The following is a 23,186-nucleotide window of genomic DNA, read 5'->3' on the forward strand; positions in this document are numbered from 1 at the left end:
GTTAGGATACGACTGACATAATAGATTGGCATCTGGATGCCTTTTCGCTCTACTAGCAGGACTGCCCCGGTTGCTCTATCTGTTGCGGAAAGGTATAGGATTAACTCCTCTCCCGCTTTTGGTGCTGTGAGCGTTGGGAGTTCGATCAAGCGTGACCGAATCTCCTGAAAAGCTGCTTCCGCTTCTGGTGTCCAGCGGAAGTGCGTTTTCTTTAAACAGTTTCTCAACGTTGACACGAAGGGAAACGACTTATCCGCGTGGTTTGCCAAAAAGCGATTAAGCGCCACTAGTCGTCCATTCAGTGTCTGAGCCTGTTTGATGGTAGTAGGTGATTCCATTTTGATAATGGCTTCGACCTTTTCAGGGTTCGCTCTGAAGCCATCTTTAGTAACGATGACCCCCAAGAACTTCCCTTCTTCCATTCCAAAGGCACACTTGCTCGGGTTGAGCTTCATGTTTATCTTCCTGAGCGTGTTGAAAGTTTCTTCGATGTCTTTCAACATCGCTTCTGGGTCAGGGCTTTTGATGACCAAGTCATCCATGTAGACTTCCAAGTTCCTCTCAATTTGGGCATGAAACTGGTTGTCCATCAGGCGTTGGTATGTGGACCCGGCATTCTTAAGTCCGAATGGCATCATTTGATAACAAAATGTGCCATCGGGCGTCCGAAAAGCGGTTTTGTCCTGATCATCAACGACCATGTGGATTTGATGGTACCCCTTATACGCGTCCAGGAAGCATTTAAGGCGGAACGGTGCCAACGAATCCACCTTAAGATCAATTTCAGGTAACGGATAACAATCTTTGGGGCATGCTTTGTTCAAGTCCTTGAAATCTATGCACATGCGCCATTGTTTGTTATTCTTCGGTACCATAACGGGATTTGCAACCCAAGTTTGATATCTACTAACGCGTACGATGCCTGCGTAAAGGAGTTCCTTGACTTGGGTTCTACACGCGTTAGTTTGTTCTGGCCCCATTACTCTGCGCTTTTGTACGATCGGCGTAACAGCCGGATTGCATTTGAGCTTATGCTCTGCATTACTTCGGGGTACACCAGTCATGTCAGCTGGTGTCCACGCGAAGATGTCAGCGTTTTTCTGTAATAAGCGCTTGAGTGAGGTGCGTGTGGGATCAACAACTGTTGGGCCAATGGAAACGGCCTGGTCAGGGTACTTGCCGTTGAAGGCCCATCTTTCTGGCTCGGTGATGGTTGGTTTAGCCATCTTTGGTTTGGGTTTAGATGAGACAGATGCGATGCATACCTGGGGAATGCCGGTGATCATCGCTACACCCTCAGCTGTTGGCCATCCCATCATGCCGTGGACTGAGGATACCACGGCGTTGAATCTTGCCATCCCGTCTCTTCCGAACAGAATGTCGTATGTTTGGTGTGGCTTCCTCATTACGACAAAATCCACGTCTTCTGTGCGTGAGTGATTCCCATCCGTAAGAGTGACGGGGAAAGATAGGATGCCCAGGGGGGTGTTTGTGCTGCCATCGAACCCTTCCATCGAGGCGCAGATCGTTTCCAGGCGCTCTTTGTCTTCGTCATCTAGCTTGTCGAAGAACTGCCTGTACATCACCGTTGACGAGGCGCCGTTGTCAGCAAGAGTGCGAGAACTGATGTAGTGCCCCAGCTGGCTTTTGATGACGATAGGGCCTTCTTTGCTGGGTCCTCCTGGCACTCGCGGGAAGCGCACCTCAGCTTCCTTCCACGCACATGGTTCTGTCGTTCGCCTTTTTCTTCCTCTGATCTTGCCATGAACCATGTTGATGCTGATTTCAACGGGCTTTCGTCCGTTGCCTCGGTACCGGTTGTCGTTCCTTCCTCCCTTCTTGATTGATGCCACCAGGTGTGCCAGTCTTCCATCCTTGACGAATGCTTCAACAATATCCTTCAAGGATGTACACTCTTCTGTACTATGACCTTTTGTCCCGTGGAAGTCACAGGATTTGCTCTGATCCGCATTAGGTCGCTGCCGGATCATTGGAGCTTTTGGCCATGGTAGCTTTTGAGTGGCAAATATCTTCGTGACGCTTTTGGTGAGTGGCGTCCACCGGTGTTTTTGGCTTGAATGGTGTGTGTGATTTCTTCCGCCAACAAGAGGGTGAGAGCTGGATGAGGTGTCAAAGTTTACCCTTGACTGCCAGATACCTAGCTTCCTCTTTTTGTTCTGCCGGGCGATCCGAACATTGTTTTCTCTAGTCCTCTGCGTGTAGAGGTGTGTACTCTGAGGAAGATCCCTTCCCAGCTGCTTCTCCGTCTCGGCAAAGCGCTTGGCCGCCGTCATGATGGCATCCCATGTTGATGGCATGCCATCCTTACCCGTCAATGTGCGGATAAGCTCTGGGTATTCGGCGCCCTGGGTGAAAGCGGCGCGAACAAGATCTTCACTTATGTTGCCGAGACTTAGCTTTTTGGAGTTGAAGCGAGTGATGAAGTCTAGTAAAGATTCATCCTCCTCTCAAACGCAGTTGAGGATCGTCCACTGTTCTTCAGTATATTTCCTCTGCTGGCTGAAGTGCTGGCTGAACTTGTTCTGAAAGTCCGCCCAATCATAAATGTGGTGGACCGGTAAACTGTCGAACCATGCCCTGGCCGCTCCAACCAGAGTCATCTGGAACATATAACACCACGTGGGTTCCGTCCAGTTACTGACGGTTGCCCCCGCAATGAATCTGTTCAAGTGGTCGTCTGGGTCGGATAGACCATCATAAGTGCCAATGTTGGACATTTGTTTGGCACTTCTCGGGGCGATTGCTTCCGCAATGTCCCTTGCGAACTTTGACTTTCCTGCATTTGTAGCATTTGGTCTAAAGGTTTTGGAGAAGTCACGCGGGTTTCTCTCCGCATTCGTTGGTTTAAAGGCTTCCCCAAAATTCCTTTTTGGTTGGAAGTCCGTTTCCTTACGCTTCCCTTTCGCCTTATGGCGAGGGTTTGCGTCGGTATCGGATTCTTCCCTCTCATCGTCTGAGTACTCGCACTCACTGTTCATATTGAGATGGCGAGTACTGCCGAATTCGTCAGCCTGTTGAACTGAACGCAAGCGTTCATCCAATTCAGCTTGGAACTCTTTCTGACGTGCCTCGGCCCACGCCTTAACTTGATCTAGTGTTTGGCGAGGGACCCTCGTTCGTTTTTCCAACTGGGCATCAGTGAACCCCAGTGGAATATTTACTGCACTTGCCCCGGCTTGGGTAACCGGGGTAGTGTTCGTAAGATTTGTATAACCGCCGGTGTTCCCCCCAGTTGCTGGGGTTGTGGTTACCGGGGTTTCTTGGTCGATTACTGGCCTTTGGACCGGAGTAACGTTAACCATTTCTTCAGAAATTTTGAAAAAACTAAGAATTAGTTCTAGCTTTTACCCACGGATGGCGCCAATGAAGAAACACTAGATGAACCCTGGGCAGATTATAGATAATCTGGGGGTTAAGTAATGTTTCCCACGAGGATGAGGTCCAGCAGAGAAGGTTTATTCTTCAGGGGACCTGCAAAACAGACACCGTAAGCTCGTCACTGAGAAGAGGGGGGTTCCTCCTTGTGACCACCCTCCGGCGTGAGAATCAGACTAGATTGCTCTGAATATAAGTGTATATTAAGAGATTGCTAGATAAGAGAGATATCAGATGATGTCCTTACCATTCCAAGGTGTTGGAGTATTTATAGCCGAAGGTAGGTTTCCTAGAAGGTACAGCCGGCTGAATAGTATTCCTGTTCCACCAACAGTGGACTACGCACAAGCCATGCTGGTTGGTGGATAGGCTACGGCCAACAGTAAAGGTCGGCTGTACACTGTTCCTTTACTGCCGGCTACGCACTGTTCCACCAACTGTAGGCTGCGCACGTCCCATCGTAAGGGTTGGTGAGTAGGCAGCGGCTAATAGTGACAAACAGTACTAGAGGGTGTTCCTCCTCGTATTGTTGTCGGTGAGCTGTCACCCTGTGATTGGTTCATGGGCTGTTCTGGTCAAATTGTCTGTTCCGCCCATACCTTAGTAGGTATAGTACGAAAGATCTTCCAGAAGCATACGGACTGGCTCATTTAGGCGGGAGTATTCCTGCCTTGCTCATTCCTTCATGTGACTACTGAAGTAGCTAATGCCTTGTGCGTGTAGCCTTGCTGTTAGTGCGGGTAGCCTTCCCTGATGGCTTGTATCCGCAGCTGCGGGAACAGGCGGGGTACTTCACCATTGGGAGGCTTTCCCTGCGGGTACAGCTGGCGTACTGCGCGTAAGGTTCTCTGAGCATGGTGGGTCCTGCTGGAGCAGTTGGTCGTTGCGCAGACGTCCCTGTTCAAGGTGAGTCTTGCGGGTCCAACTGGGCTCTGCTGGGACCTACCTCTACACCAATGTTTCCCCCCTATAAGTACGTACATTTCGATTAGTCTGTCTCATCCATAACCCAAATCTTTCTCTATTCAACAATTCATCTCACTCACTTTTACTTATTATCTATCATGAATACTAGCATCAAGAAAATCTTGATAACCCTAATCATTCTAATGGCTTTAGCCATTAACATTTTTGCAACACCAATTGAAGACGATGGCGAGGTAGTTAGTTCTTCTTTTGGTTTACTTAGAGGGGCAAACCAGCTCCATGCCCAACACTTGAGGGGCCAGTTGAAATGCAACAAAAACCCAAGGCTATGTCGGGCAAAAGGAAGCCCTGGGCCAAATTGTTGCAAGACAAAATGCGTAAATGTCATGACTGATAAACAGAATTGTGGGCTTTGTGGGAAAAAATGCAAGCACCAAGAGATTTGTTGTAAGGGAAAATGCGTTAACTTGATGACAGACAAATGCCATTGTGGAGGGTGCAACAATAGATGCAAAAAAGGCCATGCATGCGTTTATGGAATGTGCAGTTACGCGTAAGAGAGAAAACAAATTTGTGTATTAAGCGGCAAATAGCAATTCAATTCATTTAAAATTTCTTGTGATGGAGTGGATATGTAACTAAGCTACCTTGATAGCTTGACCGAGCCTCTTAACGGTCATTTATTTGTTTTTCTCATAAATTCTAGCTATTTGTATTTTGTTTTGAATAAAAATTGTCCCAGATAAGTTTAATAATCATAGACCTTATTTCTTTTAGCCAGTTGAAATACGAAGTAGTACATAATACTGCATGTGATTTCCAAACCTATCTAAGCTTCATATAGACACAATTCTAGAATCATTTCATTGTAAATGAACTAGGTGTTATCCTGGCGCGTCGCGCCAATGTATCTTTGTTATAATTGTTTCTCCATTTAGTTAGGCGGGCGGTTGCGTCGGTGTACCTTTATTGTAGTTGTTGCTCCGTTTACCTAGGCAGTGGGTGTGATTTATTAATTGTTACAAAAGTTCATTCCATTTATGGTGCTATGTTTAGCTAGGCAAATTGGTGTACGTTTAACACAAACGCTTATCGTCTATATCCCACCTTGAAACAATCGCGCGTCGGTCACACGATTCAAACACATAAAACATAGTACGTTATAATAACTTATCACAACACCACATTTTCCATTAGTTAATTTAGTAAATTTTTATAAATACAAAAATCTATTTTTATTTAAAAAAAACCACAAAATTGAACCCAAAAAAAAAAACAGGTTATGAGCAACAAGGTTCGAACTCCGAACCCACCAATTGGTACAAGACTACACTACCATCACACCAACTTCCATTGTCTTTACTGTTGTTTCTTTCAAATATTAAATACCAAAACAGATTTCAAAATATTAAAAAAAAAAAACAGAAACTTAATGGCTGTTGACAGCCATTGATTAGACCTCAAAATCTTTTTAGCAGCAAGTTTTGCTTTAATATATATAGTACAATTTAAACACGTAAAATTTTGCGTTTCTACAAAATGACAAAGCAAACTGTTTTATCAGTTAAGATGTACGTATAGATAGGGAGGTTGTTTGGGAACCACAAAAATAAGAAACCTTGGAATCATAAGATTTATATGTAGAGGAGAAGTATACTTTGAAAACCCTCTTTAGTTGAGAAAACGCGTGAAAGCCCCATATAACATCGTTTTTTTTTGTTACATGTAATATATGTTGTTACATTTAATACAAAAATCGAAAACATAAAAAAAATGTTTTGTTATTTTTTTTTACATTTTTTTAGTAATTTTTATATATGTTTTCAGGAGAGAGAAAATATAAATAAACTTTTACATTTTTTATTAACTTTAATTGTGGATCACAAGATTAATTTTTAATTAAAAACATGTCGTTGACAATATGTTTCTAGAGTTTTCATAACTCAAATGGATTTTTATCTAACCTAACCCTGTATGTAGAAACTCATTTTTATATACAAAAATATTATTTTTACGTAATTTTCTTTAAAGTTTTATATATAAACACACTTAGAAGGTGTTACAATGATAAAAGAAAAGGAAAAAAACACAACTTTGTACTAACTTTTATGCAAATGTTTACATACGCACACGTGGGGCACAAACATATAAAGTATGTGTGTATATATAATGAAATAAGCAAAAATAAATTCCAATATTACCTTAGCTATTTAATTCTTAAATATTCTATTTAATTACCAATATGACATTGTTATTTTGATAATTGATTAAATGTTCTAGTGATTGATCTCTCTTCTCGCACTAAAAATTTTTTCTCGCGTAAAGTTAACTTGATCTATACCATTAATATAAAGCACGGACAAGATTGAAGATATATTTACATACTTTCAAGACTTTAACTAATTACAATTTTAAAACATATGGAAGGATATTTTAAAAATAAATCTTCATAGCACATTCAAGTTTGATGCAAGTTTAATTTTTCTTTTAACGTCAATAACTGTTTTGTATGTCATTTTTTTTTAAATTTACACCATAATATAAAGATTTTGTTCAATATGAGAACGATGTTTTCATATAAAAATTAGAAATAATTACGTTTTAACTGATTTTTAGTTAATTTACTAATGTCTTTTTTCTTTCAAATACAACATTATAAATCATCAACCTAATTAGTTGTGTTGCCCAACACATTGCGCTGGCACACATCTAATGTGCATTCCATCTAAAGGAATTAGTTGATTTAGGTATCAATTTATAGATTATGTTTTTGGGTAAATCAAGCATACAATTAATGAAAGTTGTGTTCTATAGTGTATTTGTGGACATATATTTTACCCATACTTTTAGTAATTTTTCAAAAGTGTCATTTCTTTGTTAGTGAACTTTTGACTGGTTTCTTACACTTATAACATCTGTATTAAACTTTTAAATTTGACGGGAAATCATTATTATACTTTTACACATTTGTAAGGTTTACTTCTTAGTATTAAGTTCATTTTCATTTGGAAATTTCATAAGCACTTTGCAAATTTATCGATCATTGGTTTTTAGTTTTTCTATTTACCATGCACCTAGAATAGTGCTTATGTAAATTGCAAAAGCTAACCAAATTTCATCAATCCTTTTTAGGGCTTGCAATTGACACGACATGAATCTACACGGGTTTTACGTGCAGGTATGACCTTAGCAGGTTTCGTGCACTAAGCAGGTACACACGAATCGACCTGTTAATATTTGTGTCTAAACAAGTAAAATACTCATTTACCTGTTAAGTATCCGTTAGTACCTCACTAGATCATTTTATAAATAAAAATATATAATACCATAATATGTTATATACCCTAAATAGTTAACCATAAATTTTTATACCAAACAATTGAGCACGACGTATATAATACCCATCCAACACCAAGTAGACGGCGCACAAACGCCTCCGCTTCCCCCTCTCCGTAGCTCGGGTAGTTCGGTGGTTTCCCTCCACATATCCGATAGTTTCAGCCCTTCAATTCTTCAGTCTACCTCTCCACGTCTCCGATTCTCCAGCAGTTCGGCCTTCTTTCATGTCACAGCCCCGACCCCTATACCCCGGGAGGGGAGCCGTGAACGTTCAGTGGTGGTATCGATGTTTATTAAAATAATTTGCAGCGGAATATTTCATCAGAACCGTAGTTAGGAAAATTAATCAGAGTTATAAAAACACAATAATTCTTATTTCATAAACTGGGATAAAAACCCATTTTTATACAAACATAAGTTTTATAGGGATAAACCCTAATTTACAAAACACGTTTCTTTATTCTGGTGGCAAGCCCCTTATTTAAGCTGGAAGCCCGCAGGCATCATTCCTTTGTCTCTAACAGGTCACATGAAACATGTTTAAAAATATTTGATCAGCAGGAAATACTGGTGAGTACATTCATTTATAAAAGACACATTTTACAGTTACAACATTAAGATGTTTTTACATCTGTCTGCTTACAAATTACCGAAAGGTACTTGTCACTCGACTGTATCTGTGACTGTGGTCATATTACTTATTGGCTAACACTTGTCCAATAAGTAACGTGTAATAGCCCAGTAGGCAAGCCTTGTATACAAAACCCCACAATACCAGTAGTAACTATCCCGTAAGTCTACAGAGACTTAATCACTGTAATGTATTTAAAATCATTTCTCTTAATATACACTTATATTCAAGAGCAATCTAGTCTGATTCTCACGCCGGAGGGTGGTCACAAGGAGGTACCCCCCCTTCTCAGTGACTAGCTCACGGTGTCTGTTTTGCAGGTCATCAGAAGAACAACCATCTTTGCCGGACATAACCCCTCGTGGGAAACATCTACTTAACCCCCAGATTATTCGTAATCTGCCCGGGGTCACTTAGTGTTTCTTCATGTTCTTAGTTCGTCGCGATCTGCCCCTTGATTTCCTCTGGCATACCTTCTTCTTACAGGTGGGTATCTTATCTTTTCATATTCGCTTTAGATTCAAAGCTTCATTAGATTAGATGGTTCAAACCAAACACACAAATTAGGAACTAACTGCTTGACTTGCCATTTTCTCCTAATGCTCAAATCTCATAATTATTATTTACTAGCGACTGTCTCTTCTCTTGGCATCGGCTGTTTATACAAATTATTAATCGGATTGGAATTTTTATATCAACTTTAGGTGTGATCATATTATTGTTCGGCTTTGTTGTTTTGTTCATCAATACATAACGTTAATGCAGAATGCTGATGCAGCCAATTACTCGATCTATATTCATTCGGAACCTGGTTTTGTATTCGACGAAACCACCACTAGGTCCGCCTTCTTTTATGGTCGGCAGTTAAGCAATAGCATTAAGGTGATCAAACATCCTCCTCTATAACATCTTTATTGATTATTATTTTTATAATTGTTGGAGATATAGCATTCGAGTTGTCTCTTATCTTGTCCAATGATTGTAGTGGTGATGTTACAGGTAGGTTGGGGCGAATCCACTATGATTGAAGCTGAAAGATTGCTGCTTCGAGCAGCTCTTCACAATCCTGCAAACCAGAGGTTTATTCTTTTATCAGACAGGTAAATAAATAATAATACTCTTGTCATCATCTTTGTTATACTTCTTTTAAGGCTGCAATTGCTGTCGTTGTGGATTGTGATGATTTGGGTTTTTGAATTTGATCACATTTTCCTTTTTGTGCAGTTGTGTTCCCCTCTACAACTTTAGCTATATTTACAATTATCTGATGGGATCTTCTAAAAGTTTCGTGGACAGGTGTGGTTATTACTTTCATTTGCTCTTTGCAAGTTGCAAATTATCTGATCTTAGTTATACGGGGTGTTTGGATGTGTGCTTTGATGATTATTATCAGATGTTGAGTAACCATTATGAAATAAGATATGGTGCAGAAAATATTGCTTTGCTGCCAAACAATGTATACATAAGGGTATATAAGTAACTTTATCTTACTTTGAATAGTTAGTTAGTTTATTTGACACCAGAAAATCATAAACAAACGTAGGTTGCCCAAATACTCGAAACTGATTATTGCAACTTGTAGTTGAAGTAATCAGATAATTACTTCCATTCAAACACCCTAGTATAAACTGTTGTTGATCTGGGCTTTATGTGTTTTAGCTTTCTTGATATGAAAGAAGGTCGCTACAATCCTAGGATGTCTTCTGTTATACCAATGGGGAAATGGCGAAAAGCCTCACAGGTTGAACCATATTTTTATCACATTTTGTCTTATGCAATTTTGCCTTAACTTGGCTCCTTTTAATTGAACTTTTCAGTGGATTGCTTTAATTAGAAGCCATGCAAAAGTTGTAGCATATGACGGCATCGTATTTCCAGTTTTTAAGAAGTTATGTAAGGTTTGTATTTCCATTTTTGTTATAACATCAGAAAAGGACAACATATGAACATATTGGTTTTTATTTATTACTAACATTATTTATTTAATGTTTTTCAGAGACGTCCACCCTTAGATTATAGTAAAGGAAAACAGAATTATGTAAGTTATTTGTTGGTGCATAGATGTCAGTAGTTCATATATCAAATGTCTGTAATCGAGTCTGTAATAGTGTTTGTGTATTTGTTTGTAAAAGCGAAGTTGTTGACAAGTTCGCTTAGGCGTTTGACAAGGTGGATACGCTTGATAATTTCGCTGATTTATACACTAAAGCGTTTGACAAATCCAGATTTCAAAACCTTATTGAACTGAATGGGATGATCAATCCCGAGTAACCATGCTTTTCTTGTGTTATTTAAAAAAAAAATAAATAAATAAAACGTCACTAATCGCTTAAAATATGTCGTTTACATCAGTTTGAAGGACTTGTCTTCGGATATGTTTTGGTCCTCATTTTCTGCTTGTAGATTTTGAGGATAGCCATTAACCAGATCACTGATAGTGACCGGGGCGGTTTATGATGAATTTTTCGTTCTTTCGCTTAAAATTAGTCGATAATACTTAGTTAGAAGGACACATACTAGTATGTGGTCGGTCCAGCTGATCCATTGGATCTTCGGGATAGCCGTTTACCTGAAGACTTTGTTTTGGTCGGGGCGATAAATGTTACATTTTTTTTAAGGGAAATGAAATTATTTTTCAAGTCTGTTACTTCGTAAGAAATTCGTTAGCTATGTTAAACGGAAAATTGATCCAACCTCGGAAAATGATAGATATACGAACTTTGTGTGCTTAAATAGTGAAGTTATTAGGCTTAAAAGGCTTTAGGACAGTCATTGTATGTCATGGTAACCTTTTATGGTGCGTAAAAGTAGATGTGATACAAACTAATTTTACTTGATTTTACGTGGAAACTCCTAAAGAGTTTTGCGTGTCTTCATATATATCTTTCCCAGTGATAGGCAGAAAAGCGATTACCCAGTCATACACGAGCCCATGTGTGTTCTGATTCCCGTGAAGATAGTGTCTCAAGATACTGCAGTGATCCAGATTCGGGACTTGCAGTTAATTTCTACTTTGAAGTCTATGTATATTTAAAAAAAAAAATATACATATATATATATATTTGAAGTTATTGACACATTTTAGAGATGACGAAATATCAAGACTTCTCAATCTTAGATTAAGAAGAAGAACGGGAACCAGAAGAAGAGTACTTACATGTTTAATCAGACACTATGGGTCGAAGTCAATTCGGGGTGACTTGGGGAAAGCCAAATACGCTTTGAGGATAGATAGGAGGCATCAATATTTCTGAGTTGTTGCCCACTTAAATTTTAAGGATTAATTGAACCTAACTCGTATCACAGAAACGATGAAAACCACTTTAAGTTATACCTGTCTACAACCTGTCTCTATATGTCATAATACAGCTAAACACGGATCTATGTGACAGTCACGTAGTTAGTATGATTCCTGTTCGGATCTTTTCTAAAACGTGGCAGTCCCTAGCGAGACTGAAATTTGATCCCTTATACTTTAAATTTTTTAAGTTTTTGTACTTAGATAGTTTTATGATTTTTTAACTGGTTACTTAGAACTGATCACGTCATTTAGTTCTTCAAGGAAAGTTTTATATCTTAATTTGAAAAATGTTAAACTTATAAGGTTAAATTTTGTAAATATATAGGCGATGTTGTTGAACAGGCGAAGTTGTGGATAACTTCGCCTAGGCGAAGTTATCTTTAACTTCGCCTGTATGACTCCGCCCATATAAAAGGATTTTCAACAGTCAATTTTTTCATTAATATCAGCGAACTTATCTCCACAGACAAACCATTCTCCGGTGAACTTGTTATTAACCTCGATTACGTGTTATTTATTCCGATTTTCTCACCGATCAAAGGTTCGAGATGATGTTTTCTCATATATTACAAGTTCTTTGATGCTAATCAAGGGTCGTTTCGACCCGGTTATTAACCTCGAACCATCGGTTTTGAAACCGATTTTCATAACCTATGTTTTTACGTGTTGAACACTATACTGATCGTCAACATGTCCTTAAAACTTGTGGTTAAGAGTTCTTAATCGTCTAAACTATCCAAATCATCAACTGCACGTTGTTCCATGAATCTCACTGTCGCCGATTCAGATTCAGGCGAAGTTAGGGTTTAGGCGAAGTTATCCGTAACTTCGCCTGGAGCTTAAGTTCGCCTGAGGCGAAGTTATCCGTAACTTCGCCCGAAGCTTAAGTTCGCCTGAGGCGAAGTTATCCGTAACTTCGCCTGAAACTTAAATTCGCTTGAGGCGATGTTGTGATGAGGCGAAGTTAACTTTAACTTCGCCTAGATCATTTTTACTTAATATTAATTAGACGAACTTAAAGCTGAAGCGAAGTTGTTCCCAACTTCGCCTCAACATTAACTTCGCCTATACAGAGTTTATCACAACTTCGCTCATGGTAACAAAGCGAACTTGTGCTATGTCTTTGTGTCGTTCTAACTTGGTTAGTTTGTTGCAGATATGGCTGCGATAGCTGGTGCTGGAGGTGCAGGAGGAGATGATGGTGACAATCAGAGACAATTTTTCCCGGGTCACAATATGTACATCACTCTTGACCCGGAGGCGAGCGGTGTGGACGACTATCGCGAGATTATCACTTTCCTCCTACGCTCGAGGATCTTTCATGCGATCACAAACACATTGCCGATATCTCTGCCGAATATCGAAGACTTCTGGCAGACGGTCGAATACGACTGCCGTGTTGAGCCCCCGGTGATGAGAGCTACGGTGAACAATCAACAGGTTCAGTTCAATTCTGAACAGATCCGGGTGGCATTAAGGTTTGGTGAGGAGACTCGAGACGATCCTACAGAGTTCGTAGCTCCTTTTCGTGATGGAGCGTTTCTTCGGATGGGCTACTCTGGTCCATTAGGAGATACCCAAAGGAGGAAGGGTTTCCTTCTTGATCAGTGGCGCTTCCTTATGCACGTCATGATCGTGTGCATGTCGGGGAGGAAGGCGGGCACTGATGGTATGGGTGCGACCATGCAGTCTGCCATGACTGCACTGACCTATAACAAGCGTTATAGCTTCAGTCAAATGGTCTTTTACGAGATAGACAGGCAAAGAAGGGCGATGTCTCGGGAGCGGTTCATAATGTACCCACGCTTTTTACAGATGATATTGAATCATGTGGCTCCGAGTCTACCTCAGAGACGTCCGATCAGATACGTCGAATCAGTGAGCAAACGTATCTTTGCTCAATGCCGCACGTCAAGTGCGAGGAGCAACCCTGAACGTCATCCCAGGCATACTCCTCTATTTGGGTTTTTAATTAACCCAGAGTATGTTCCTGTTGGTGGGGACGAGTTCAGAGATCCTCAACCGCAACAGGCAAGAGCAACTCAAGCTGTTCCTGCTCCTGCTGTGCCTGTTGTATCAACTGCTGAGGATATAGACCTTGACGCTGTTTTTGGAGGTCAAGGCTATTTTGACATGGATCAAGTTGAAGAGGTGCAAGTCTCGGCTGCACAAGGTTCAGGTGTGAGTATGACTAGAGCAGCTACGTCGATGGCTGACTCCGATTTGGATGAGATTATGAATGAGGGGAGACGGTTGATGGTGTCTAGAGAGAGAACGTTTGGGAAAAGAAAGAGAACGGAAGATGATGATGAGTCGGAAGAGGAAGAGGACATTCATAAGCTGATAAGAAGATCAAGACGGGAAAGGACAGGTGCTAGCTTGGGAGCTGGAGAGACTTCAAGGACTGTACGTTTTGCTCCGGCCGCACTGTCTGGTATGTCTATTGTTCCTTCTTCTATACAGGTGACAAGTACAAGCGCTACGGATGTTCCCGTGGTGGCTACATCAACGGCAGGCATGCCATCCACCACTACCATCCAGACGTCGACTCCGGAGATCGTGTCACTACCACCTCCAACGCTTACTCAATCGGTGGTAGCTGCACGATTTATAGAGTCAACGGTCGTTACTGCTGCAGGGTTATCAGGTATGGTACCACCTGCGGTTACGCCTGCTTCTGGAGTCTCGCCTTCGCCTATGTCAGATTCAGAAAGAATAGCTTCACTAGAGCGGATCGTGGCAGAACAATCGAAGACTATTCAAAGCCTAGTGGAAGCAAATCAACTACAGGCATCCCTCCTGGTTGAGCATGGGAAAATCATAGATGCCTTGAAGGAGTTCTTGGCATCTCAGGGGGAGATGAGTTGTAAGGGCGACGAGCTCAGAACGAAGAAGAGAAATGACCGAGACGATGATCCCAATGCATCAGAAGATGCAGGTGGTGAGCTGCCAAGAACTTCTGAAGCTCTTGGTACTTCCACAGCTGAGGGGGAGTCTACTGACGTGGCTGGTGGTTCTGGTGATGATGTGGTGTTAGTTGAGGATGACGTGATCGATGCGCTGAAAGAGCTTGATGATGACATGTTCAGTGATGAGGTACTGTTTGATGAAGATGTGCTGCCGTGTGATATGATTAAGAAGATCGGTGAGCAGATTGTGATTGAAGATGGGATAGAAGAGGGGGAGATAGTAGAAGAAAACGTTGAACACGAGATCCCTGATGTTGAGAAAGCCGACGTGGGTGTTGAGATGGATGAGACTGAGTGGGAGGAGCAGCCTAGGTGGAAGGAAGGCTGTGCTCATTGGTTCATTAAGACCAAGAAGCCTACTGTTCCAGCCATGTTCAAGAAAAGTTATAACATCAAAGGCTATGCTGAGTCGAAGAAGGGAATTATCTGTTGGATTTATGATGAACAGATCAAGTTGTTTGTGGTGAAGCGTTATGATGGTAGTCAATACTTCAAACGAATGCTGAGATCTCTCAATACGTTGCCGGAATGCGAGGTGAAAGATTTGGCCAGGTTGGGCCTGATAAACAGAAGTGACAACAATATGGCGAGAATGATTGAGAAGATTGTGTGGAAAGAAAGCATAAAAGAAAAGAAGTTTGAACTATTAAAGCCACAAAAGGGAAAGCTCGTGGAGGATACAGAAAGGGGATTGAGAGCAGATGGCAAGCCATGGATGGTGATGAAGTACAAACCGATCCGATGCATCAAGGAGGTTCCAATGAAGACTATGCCTCAAGATGTGTTGAAGAATCTAAAATGGTGGTACGTTGATTGCCAGACTGCTGAAGCCGTGATGGAAGACGAAGATGAACAAGAAGTGCTGAGGGTGTATGACCCGATGCATCTTGTTAACTTATCGAAAGCTGATTTGCAAGCGTTGAACGAAAAGAAGATATTCTACATTCCTGCTTGGAAGGATGAAGCAAGGAAATATCAGCGAGTAGTCACGGTGTGTGTTAGAGAAGGAGTGTACGCATGAAGATACAGGATTACGAGACAAGAGCTGAAAGATCAAGATATGAAGCTGCTGCCAAGGGGGAGTCTGTTGGTGCATAGATGTCAGTAGTTCATATGTCAAATGTCTGTAATCGAGTCTGTAATAGTGTTTGTGTATTTGTTTGTAAAAGCGAAGTTGTTGACAAGTTCGCTTAGGCGAACTTGTTAACCAAGCGAAGTTGTTGACAAGTTCGCCTAGGCGAACTTGTTGAACGAGCGAAGTTATAGACAACTTCGCCTGAGGCGAAGTTGTCGTGTATTTATACTGTTTACGGGTTTACTGTTTAAGGTTAATCAGTGGTTAGAGTTTTGGTTGATCGATTTGGTTATTTTACGTGTAATTCATTGAGTCGAGTGACGTGAGGTCGAGAGGCTGTAAGTAACACAGTTCGAGTTATTAATATAACATGGTTTTGTTCGTATTGTGTTCGTGTGTTCGTAAGCTTATATTCTACGTCCGTAACGATCTACACAGGGATTCCGCACCTGTGTATATCGGGATATCTCGTGAGATCCGTCCGGGGAACCTACATTATTACATTTTCTTGAAATCATTTTAAGGTCAGCCTAAAACTCAATTGTGATTTTTTTTTTCAAAATATGCAGAAACTTCAGAAGCAGCGTAATTGCATTCCTGATGAGCATTATGTGCAGACATTACTTGCAGTAAGAAACATTTTTAAATTTCTTATGAAATCTTATTTCCCTTTATAATAAGGTTTAAATTGTGTGTCCTAAGATGAATGATCTCGAGGGAGAGCTTGAAAGGCGAACTGTGACATACACTTCATGGATCCAGTCCGCCACAAACATGGAAACGAGAAGCTGGCATCCTGTAACCTATAACTATGCAAGTGCCAACCCTCAACAAATCCAAAGAATCAAGGTTATATATTGTATGTTTTTCTATCATTATTCATTTTGCTTAAAATGGCGAAACCACTTATATATATTGCAATTGCAGGATATAAACCATGTGTATTATGAGACTGAACACCGAACAGAATGGTGTAAGACTAATGGAATATTGGTCCCCTGTTTTCTGTTTGCTCGCAAGTTCTCTAGAGACGGGGCCATGCGGCTTCTGGCTGAAGGGAATTTTGATGCATCTGCTCTGCAACATACGACTCCATGACTGGTAGGAAATATCTAGATTGAATAGCACTTTGTCATCATAGATACAGTGTATACACAGTAACTGTCTAAAAATAGATGTCATTAAAATGACTTGTTCTCCCATCTTCAGGCATGTTTCTTTGAAAACGAACACGTTGTTGTAAAATGAATAATAAGTGACTAAGCCCAAAAAAACGGGCTGGTGTTGCCATTGTGCAAAACCAACTAAGTTTTGTAAGTGGATGGTATCTTATGAAGTGTTTGTATTATTTCTTTCTTTTTACTGGATTCGGTTGGTAATCACCTCATCCGTGCATAGCGTTAACTGTTATAATAATAATTCCTAGGCTCTCATTTGGAAAAAGAACATGTCGGCATCAAAATAATTAACGAATAGAACAAAAAAAATACTGCAATTTTATTCCAGTTTCTTCATTGATAGATTAAAAGCTTAAAGTACATACAACAATGCATTTATTCAAAAGCTTTTCATAAATTAATCAGATGAATTACAAGATTGAACTAGTACTTGTAAAATCTGCTTGAGGTGGTGCAACGTCAACACGAGGAAATAAGGCTTCCTTAGCCATCCAAACTTTTTCATAGAAGGCGTTAATGAGTCATTTGTAAAGATGCACGTAGGAGTACGCGTATACGGTAACCGGGAAGAATGATATTATGTATAAGAAAACATTTGTCCAGCTCTGGCCACTGCTAATGGTTAGTATAAGAGTGGCTGCAAATGCTACCATCATCATTGACACCGAGAGTATCAACAAAGTGATGCCTAGCAGCAGTTTATTATGAAGAGAGTACCGAAAGTCATTTAAACGAAATGAAGATGTGAGGATGGAAAGGAACACGATAACCGATGTCAAAGAGAATGTGAGCGAAAGGGCGCCTGCAAGAGCAAAGACAATAAAAAAAGGTTTGCTCTTGAGAAGTGGATATCCTGTATTTTGATTCGGGCCTCCGGGCACAGTGTACGCTGCAGCAAAGGCAACCGTGGCTATAAGAACAGCAACAATGGAGCAATTCTCTGCTGTGTTCTTCATCCATTCTTTGGCATTAACCCGTAGTTGTGTTGTTTTCTCAAGAAGCATTTGTTCAGCAGTCTCCCCATTAGAATTCACCTGCAGTCTAGTTAATGTTGTGCATTTGCTTTTCATTTTCTGCACACAGAAACTTACTATATTATGGATGCATGACATAAATTAAATAAATTGACATCAACTAAATGCATAGTACCTCAAACAAGATTAAATCGTCTCTCAGTAGTAAAGCTGGGTTTCTGACGTCTTCCTTGGCTTTAGTATCTTTAGCTGATATGCTAAACATGTGCAGTAGCGAGTGTCCTTCTTTGTCTATCTTTCCACTTAGCCTCCTGATAGAATGTGCCATATTGATTACAATATCGATAATATCCGCTCTTCGGTATTTAATAGCGACGTGCAGAATGTTGCGCCCATCCCCATCAATGTGTTCTATCGCTTGTGGGTAGACATTTAGTATTTCCTTAACAATCTCAGTACAACCACTTTTTGTTGCTAGCAACAACGGATAGGTCCAAGGTCTTTTGGTAGACTAGCGTTCCCTGTGTATTTGTGGAACCTAGGCTTACTCAGATCAAGTCTGGACACCGTCTCCTTCCATGACTTGTCCATTTCAACCAATATCTTTACAAGTTTTTTTGCCGATTCACATTTGTGCTTTCTTATTCGAATTTCTTCGATCAATGGAATCCTACTGCGTTTTTTTGTGTCTTTTGAAGTACAGTCAATGTCTGATCATCCACAAATTAATAAAAGTCAACAAATTATTGATTATACACACACACCCCATATATACATATACGAGAAGATATTTTAACCAATCAAATGATTTCCTTTTATTTTCTGGTTATTTTATTATAAGGGTATGTTAGTAAAATATAAGATGTTTTGTTTTGTAACTAATACTCACTAATAGTTTAATTAATGATAGGTTATTAACTAATGATAAGTTACAAACTGTTATATTTTTTTTATTTCATCTAAAATTTAGACCATTAAAATCTATTTGATAAAAATCATTTGATCTAAAATGTTATTTGTTCTCAAATGTGAAGTATTTTTCTTTCTATGGTTTTCAATCAACTAATATAATGTAGACATAGCTACGTAATGTTGTGTAGACATACTTTAAGATATTTGTATAGTAATAACTGATATAGTATAGATACACTTTCAAATGTTGTATAGTCATAAGACTATTGCCATTTACAAACTAATCCAACCCAATCTAACATTAAAAAATTAGTTTCTCTTTCTTCCATCTACACAACCCATCCAAATCTAATATTCCACTCTCATTCACAACCCAACCTAATTCAACCAAACTCATTATTAAATATTAAGTAAATATAGTTTATAATTATTTAAACAATATATATAAAAATAAAATTTAATGATAATAAGTTTGTGAACCAACAATTTTATATCGTAATTATATTATGAAAAATACCTATTTTATAAAGAACTCCGTGTTTCATAAAATTTGTATCGAGATGTTCGTAAAAAAATAACAAACAAGACTATGTTTTTAGTTTCTTTAAAAAAATAAAATAACTTAACTTATTAAACAAAAATTAATATGCACGTTAAATTAATTGTTGGAATAAAGCAATAAATATAAACCAATGGCATAAAAAGTGATTGCAAACTAGTTCACTGTAGAGAATCGTTTGCCATAATATGTCAAACCAAATGTGATTTTTCAATTTTTTTATGTTACACCTGGCAAACCAACCCAAGCTAAGTTTGCTGATGGGAATGGCTAAATAACGTAGTGTAGGCAAAACTAGTTTACTGTATGCACAATTTCAAATGTTGTGCAAGCATAGCTAATGTAGTATAGGTAAAACTAATATAATGTAGGTACAACTAATGTAGTGTAGACACGCTTAAATATTGTGTAGTCATAACTAATAATGCATTTTTTGTAAAACTAATGTTGTGTATATTACGATAGCATAGAATCCACAAAAGTACTATTTTTTTTTTTCAAATCATGTTAAAGCACGTTAAAAAAAACAAATATTGTATCCATTTCCAAAATGAAAAAATATTAAATGTAGCTAATTATAAATCGTTTATGTTTTGATAATTATAAATGTTTTCAGCTTAATTTTAAGAGTAAGAAATGGGGATTTCATTATTGAGATTATTAATAATTACCAGTTTGTCATTATCAATATGTACCATTGATTTCTCGCAATTGATTAATGCAATCAATTACCCAGATTGATTTCTCACCATAACTTGACTTCTCGCATGAATCATCCCCCGGCTTAAGTTCATGCGAAAAGTCATCTTATCGCGAGGATTGCAAGAAATTATCCAACAAATCACAAATTTTCTTTTCTTTTTTCTTTTAATTAAATCAAAGGACATGTTGGTAAAAGTTGAATTATTTTATTTTGTTAACTATTAATTTGTTTGGTGGTTTTAATTAATATATGTATTTAATGTTTAAATTTAAAAAACGCTACAACAAATAGACAAATCGCTAAACATATTGACGATATGTGATCACACGCACCCCAAATATTTGAAACTAGATTATTCATATTTAAATTTAAAAACAAATTAATCGTTTAACATTAATATAACTTAATGAGATCCTTTTATTTGATTCCAAATATGTATTTTTTAGTTAAATTAAAAATTATAAGATCATGTTGACTTCAAAATGAATGATTGATAATATTAGCCAACCTTTTATTTTCTTTTAATTTCTTTATGTCTCAGTTAAGTTTAAAAACACAAAGTTTCCATGCTAATATCCATCTACACATACGACTAAAAAGTTGTTAGTTCCCTTTTATTTTAACCAACACGTAACTAATATTCACCTACATATAACTCATATTTGTCTACATATAAGTCATATTTTCCCTACACAATGAAATAATAATTACTCTCTAACATGTAATTCACTGAGTTGAAATATTCCTACACAATCCAATATTGGTATTAATATTACTTATAGTGAAATAATCTCTACACAAAAAACAAACACAAGATAATGCTTATAATATATCCTTACACAAAATGATTCTTTTTAAAATCTAAAATCCATTTCAAAAGTATATCCATTTCAAAAACCTTTGCCTTTCTCCATTAAATCGATTTAAACAATTTTTCTTGTTTTGAAAACCCAACTTGAAGATTAATTTTTTTTGGAGTGAGAGAATTAGCTAAAAAAATAGGAGACTATTTAATGAGATTTTAGAAATTGCATTTTAATTTTCAAAATGATTAATGTAAAAAACAAAGTCCACAATGCCCTTCCATAGTTTTTTTTTATATTTATTACAAGTTTGCCATGGCAATTATAGACCATTGATTAGACAAATCAACGACGTCTCGCAATTATGTATGTATGTATGCATGATATTTTCATGTTTATAGGGGTAGAGTTAGATTCAAATGGGAACTTCAAAAAAAAAGTGGGGAATTGAAGAACTAAAATGTCTAGCTATAGCATCTCTCGATGGGGGTGGGGTGTTAGTCATTTTTAGTCGGGGGGTGGGGGTGGGTGAGTTTAGGTTTTGCAGGGTTCTTTTTTGGTTTGATAAGGTTATTCGAGATGTAGATAATCAAATAACACATAAGGTGCACCATAAGATTAGATGGATGGTCTAAGATAGAGTTCCCCAGTTCTCCAATAATCTCATCCCTGTAAAGGGTATATATGAAATTGTTAAAAGAAAAAAATTGTTTATTGGTGATCAATAGTTTTTTTTTTCCTAAGGAAAAGAGATGTGGTTAAAGAGATGTTGTGGTTGAGTTAACCTTGTTTGTGCCAATCAAGAATTAAAACTGGATGCATTTTTGCATGTATGCATGCATATTAGATGGATCGATCCTTACATTCATATATTAGCTTCTTCAAATAGTTGTCTCCGACTCCATAATCGAACGCGGAAGGGTTCAATGATAGAAGTTGAAGAGCTGTCAACCCATCTCCATCTTCCTCCGAAATCAATTTTGGATATATTCCAGTTATAGAAATGGCCAGATCTGTCCGTCCGTCGATATATATGTCGTAAGAGTAATTAAGAGATCATCATCGATTGAATTTAACAACTTAAAACAAACAAACGTACCAAAGTTGTGGCTAAGGATGGCTTCATGTAGTATGGTCGATTTATCACTTCTCCGAAGAAACAGCTCCACGCCTTCTCCTCTCTCCCGCACTTGATCACTGAGGAAATGGAAAATGCGGGACTTGCCATAGCGCACTGCACGAAAGAGAGCCGTCTCTCCCAGCTTGTTGGGCTTCCACAGCAAAGTAGGAGCCCTAAGCAGCATCTCCTTAGCGGCCTCCAGCGTCCGGTTGTTGGTGGCTGTCGAGTGAAGCATGGTGTTCCCCCTGCTGTTTACCCATGCCAGCTTCTCGAATTGGCTTTCATGTAAGGAACGGAGCAGGGCGACGACGAGGTTGTTACGCTTATTGAAACCCGCCATATGAAGAATGGTGTCGCCATGTATGGTTACTACATGAAGCGGCCCATTCGGCAGCCCCTTGCATATCTCAAATACTTTCTTATCTTCTCCATCTATCAGAGCCTTATATAGCTCCATGTTAGTCGTCTTGTCAACATCATCTTCCGATACAATATTCACATTCATTGAATTATTAAACATAGAGATCAGAAGGAGATGGAATTAATTAAGCTCACAACATATATAATGGGATTGGCCGGGTACGTTAATCAATTTATAGGTGCTTACGAATTTAGAGAATAGGGAATCAAGCAAGGCACATATCCTTTAGTTTGCATACAGCTCCTCATATCACATAGCAGCAGAAATTATGCATTTCCCTTTGCGTGTAATTACTAGAAAGAGATCACCCATGAATATGATTATAACACGAAAAAGAAAAATGTATTACCGCATAAATAAATAAAATACAATATGTAAAATAAATATTATTCCTCTTGTTTGACTCAGAGACCGTGGGTTTGTTGTGGGTCAGGCTGAGTTGAAGGCCGAATCGGACAAAGTAGTTAAACACGAGAAAGCTTGTTTAGGGAATCAATATGTGCTTCTCTCATTTGCTTTTAACACATTCGGTTTTCTGGCCCCGGAGGCTGTGAATTTTCTGAGCATGGTTCAGCGTGTCGTGCATGGTACATTTTCCGCTCCTAAGTCCCAAAGTTTCGCTTTTAGTAGGATAGACTTTGCTATTTAAAAGGGGGTTGCGGTGCAACTTGTTCCCCGTTAGCCTGTCACTTTATGTAATTGTTTTGAGTGTAATGAGATGAAAAGAATGAGTTATATAAAAAATTTTCATCATATATTAGAAAAAAGAATAATCTTCTTACTATTATATTAAAAAAGGAACATATGTGAACAAATGATACCATGATACCATTCTAGAGTGTTCACGTAACATAAAATCTTACCATTATGAAGGATAT

At 38.8% G+C, this 23,186-nt stretch overlaps 1 protein-coding gene and 1 pseudogene across 1 annotated transcript; one reads left to right on the plus strand and one right to left on the minus strand.

Annotated features, from left to right (window-relative positions):
• Nucleotides 1–9,052: 9,052 nt before the first annotated feature.
• On the plus strand, nucleotides 9,053–16,748 carry LOC143610665 (glycosyltransferase BC10-like). Its single transcript, XM_077085078.1, has 9 exons — nucleotides 9,053–9,175; nucleotides 9,293–9,393; nucleotides 9,518–9,589; nucleotides 9,953–10,034; nucleotides 10,111–10,191; nucleotides 10,290–10,331; nucleotides 16,208–16,267; nucleotides 16,341–16,487; nucleotides 16,566–16,748. The coding sequence occupies exons 1-9, from the start codon at nucleotides 9,053–9,055 to the stop codon at nucleotides 16,734–16,736; spliced, it is 879 nt and encodes a 292-aa protein (XP_076941193.1). The 3' UTR covers nucleotides 16,737–16,748.
• A 478-nt stretch (nucleotides 16,749–17,226) lies between these two features.
• Nucleotides 17,227–22,392, minus strand: LOC143610674 (uncharacterized; annotated as a pseudogene).
• Between the last annotated feature and the right edge of the window lie 794 nt (nucleotides 22,393–23,186).

Source organism: Bidens hawaiensis, unplaced genomic scaffold (assembly GCF_021521415.1).
Source record: "Bidens hawaiensis isolate Kalapana, Puna unplaced genomic scaffold, B.hawaiensis_p1.1 tig00002236_1, whole genome shotgun sequence".
NCBI classification, from domain to species: Eukaryota; Viridiplantae; Streptophyta; class Magnoliopsida; order Asterales; family Asteraceae; genus Bidens; species Bidens hawaiensis.